General features: G+C 33.0%; 1 protein-coding gene across 1 annotated transcript; it reads right to left on the bottom strand.

Moving 5' to 3' along the window:
- Positions 1-507: 507 nt before the first annotated feature.
- On the bottom strand, positions 508-1741 carry LOC127743848 (uncharacterized). The gene is made up of 2 exons (XM_052256024.1): positions 1669-1741; positions 508-1250 (listed from the first exon to the last, which is right to left on the bottom strand). Exons 1-2 carry the CDS (start codon positions 1739-1741, stop codon positions 508-510), a joined length of 816 nt encoding a protein of 271 aa, XP_052111984.1.
- Between the last annotated feature and the right edge of the window lie 1936 nt (positions 1742-3677).

Below are 3677 nucleotides of genomic sequence, written 5' to 3'. Positions count from 1 at the left end.
TAACTTTGTGTTTGAAATATTCAGTATTGACATGTTTACATGAGTTTTATTTGATACCTGTGTAATTTCTGATCGCGTAGCATCACAATTCAAGGTATAAAGGCCACCACACACTCTAGCTGCTCCAATCGTCTTCTTCGAGAATAAATCCTGTATCTCACAATCGTCATCAGTAAAACTCATTTTACAATACAAATATTTTGTAGCTTTTGATACTGATATCAACTTGAAATTGAAAGATGGGACGTGTAATACATTTATGAGGTACAGTTTGTTTAAAAATTTGATAGTTCCAACAATATTGCTAATGGTTTGTGCACCATTAGGCAACCGAATAATTATAGGAGCTATCTTGAAATGAGTTTGAAAATCTTCTAGGCAATAGGATACGTGAACAGTAGTTCCTGTATCTATTATCCAACAACCATGTTTTGGTGCAGAAATGTTTAAAGCCAACATGCTTGACTTAAAATGCATCATATACACTAACTTACCTTAATGAGGTACTTATTCTAGGGTTGTGATTTGGTTAGCACTGTGGATCTGCTTTGCCTCTCCTTTGTTGAGTAAAGCTAGTAGGGGTGATTTTTGCTCTGGAGTAAAGTCAACATTGGAAGTTCCATTTTCTTCCACACAGCCAGAATCGTCAATGCCATCGCCATTTATTTTAGCACTGAAATTCACTGCTCCCAAACCTCCGTTCAAGTTCAGATTTCTGTCTAAGATGGGGGAACCATGTTTCTTGTAACATACATCCACTGTGTAGCCTCCTTTACCACAGTATGAACTCTGCATTCTATCTCTTTTCGTTTGTCCTCTTCCAGAGCCTTGGAATCTACCTCCTCTACCTTTTCCTCTCCCTCTGCCTTGTGAGGTCACAGCAGTGTTGAAGAAATTGGTAGAGTGTAACAAGATCTTGGGATTTATGGTATCATCCATTGTCTGGTTTTGTCTTTCTTGTCTAGTCATCATGGAAAACACAGCCTTTAAATCTGGCAGTGGCTCCATTAGCATGACCTGAGTTCTAACATTCACAAACTGTTCATTAAGTCCTCTTAGGAATCTAGTTACATGATTTTCCATTCTATACTTTCGCATTTCTCTTAATCCACAAGTACACACAGATTTACAATTGCAGGGTGGATTTGGCCTGAAATCATCAAATTCTTCCCATAGTGACTTCAGCTTTGTGAAGTATTGTGTCACGCTCATTTCTCCTTGTCTTGTTCCATATAGCTCCTCCTGCAGTTCTGTAATTCAAAATCTATCACCTGTATGATACCAGTGTTTCAGGTCATCCCAAAGCTCATATGCAACCTTGTTTCACATCATGCTTCGGGTGATTTCAGGGTTCAGCGAGATTTTAATCCAGGCTAAGACATATATATTACATCTATCCCACAGTTCAAACAATGGATCATTTTTATCAGGTTTCTTTAAACTTCCATCAACAAATTTTTAGCTTGTTTTTCGATTTTAGGACTAACAACATCGCATTGCTCCAACTACTGTAATTCTCGCCATCAAGAATGGTAGGGATGAGGGGAATACCAGTATTTTCGAAAGGAGGAAGGTAGAAGTGGCTCGATGAATCTTGGCTAGGGTTGCTGCCATTCATGTTGAGGTGAGCCTAAATCGATGAGATCTGGTTCAAGAACGCCGCGATACCTTGAGGATCGAGGCCTTGGAAGGAATTGCTTTGGTTCATTCGAAATTGCTCTGAATTTTGAGTTGGATCCATCACTAGGTTTTAGATCTTGCACTTGATGTGTGCTTCGATTTGAATTATGAGCTTCTCTTTTCTCAATCGCTGTTCCTTCTATTCTCACCCATTTGGGTACCACCGTAACATGTTGAAGGTGCGCAAAGGAAGTGTGAGAATAGAGCAGAAGTGAAAACAGAGAGAAGAAATGAGAGTTCTTATTTTTTCAGTGTACTAAATGATGAATCGCACTTTACACTGTTACAACAATCAGATAGATATATATTGTTCATCTAACCAATTGAATTAGAATAATTAGGAGCCAACTAAAATTCTGTTATAAACTACTTGTCTAACTAAGTTGTTGCTACAACTAATAAATTAATTAACTAATTGCTAAACTAGTACATCAAATAACAGAAACAAAATCGTACTTAACCCTAATAATTATTTCGCAACACCTTTAGATTGTGACAATTTTAAAAAGTAAGGTTGATTTTTGGGGTTTCACAAAGTGTGCAACTTGTGATTATATACCATATGAATGCAATTCACACCAAACACCCCAGTTAATTGCATTAAAATTGACACCATTTCTACATGCATGCCAAAAATAATTAGCGACGCTCCTCAACTAGGCCACAAACTCAACTAACTGCCAAACAAAAGATTCGAATTCCATAGGGAAAAAGATTCAGTGCTGACTCATTATAACTAGGTGCTTCCGATTTTAGTCGACCCTATTGCTTCAAAGTTCAAACTAGGTTTAGTTAATTATTATCGCTATTTATGTGTGAGTTTTTCTTTTTGCCCATACCTTTATATATAGCCTTAATTTGTTAATCTTCTTTCTCCTAAAATTATTTAAAAAAATACTAAAAAATTATCAAAATTTATTATTTTTTACAATTATTTTTTGTCATCAATCTAATTTTTTTAGTTTAGTAATTTAATAATATATTTTAATTTATATTTTTAAATATTAATAACTAAAAAAAATAAATTTTAATACTTTTTTAACATTCTCATTATTTAAAGAGTAAATGTTCTTTTCGGTTCCTAATCATTTGTCCGATGGACTTTTTACTCCTTAAAAAATTTAAATATCCAAATTGGTCCCTATCTATTTTGATATATGTACGTTTCAGTCCCTGGTTAGGAATCGAAAAAGGCATTTACTCAAAGTAGATAGAGACTGAAATGTACATATATCAAAGTAGATAGAGACCGATTTGAATTTGAAAAGTCTATCGAACAAATAGTTAGAGACAAAAATGATATTTATTCTTATTTAAATGATATATTTTATTTTGTATATTAGACTATTTTTTGTTTTATTTTGCTATTAAATAAGATATACATTTTACTTAAATTACAGCCACATGGATAGTAAAATATGAGTACATTTGATATATCTAATATTATATATAATATTTTGATGGACAACTTTTTTTATTGTTTTTATTATATATAATTTATAAAAAATATAGTTTAACATATCTCAGACTTAAACTCAAGACTTTTTTAATGTTTAGATAAATTGTTTGGATGATTTGAAATCAATTAATAATTTTTGAATTATGAAAAGACGATTCATTTTATCGACACGTGATTAGAAATTGAAAAAGATATTATTTATTCATAAAAATATAAAGATATCCGATAAGATATATATAGGTCTATTGGGTTGGCGATGGTGTGGTGAGTGGTCACTTCACTGAGGCAAAAGTGGCAAGTATTCCATTACAAAAAACTAGAAGCCAAAGCTCGAAGGTAATAAAACGGCGACAACTTATATAGTGAAGAAAGGAATAAACTTCATCAGGAAAAATATAGAAAAAGTTTAAGACGTAGATTATAGCTATAATCCTTATCCATTGGAACACACGGACACGGATATAAGGCAGTGATTTTCATCCTGTGGGAATGGACGATTATATTAAAAATAACTATTAAAATTAATTATTAGTATAAG

Source organism: Arachis duranensis, unplaced genomic scaffold (genome assembly GCF_000817695.3).
Source record: "Arachis duranensis cultivar V14167 unplaced genomic scaffold, aradu.V14167.gnm2.J7QH unplaced_Scaffold_165934, whole genome shotgun sequence".
In the NCBI taxonomy this organism is placed as follows: Eukaryota; Viridiplantae; Streptophyta; class Magnoliopsida; order Fabales; family Fabaceae; genus Arachis; species Arachis duranensis.
The sequence above is the reverse complement of the archived record's forward strand: the minus strand, read 5'-3'. Positions and strand labels throughout refer to the sequence as shown.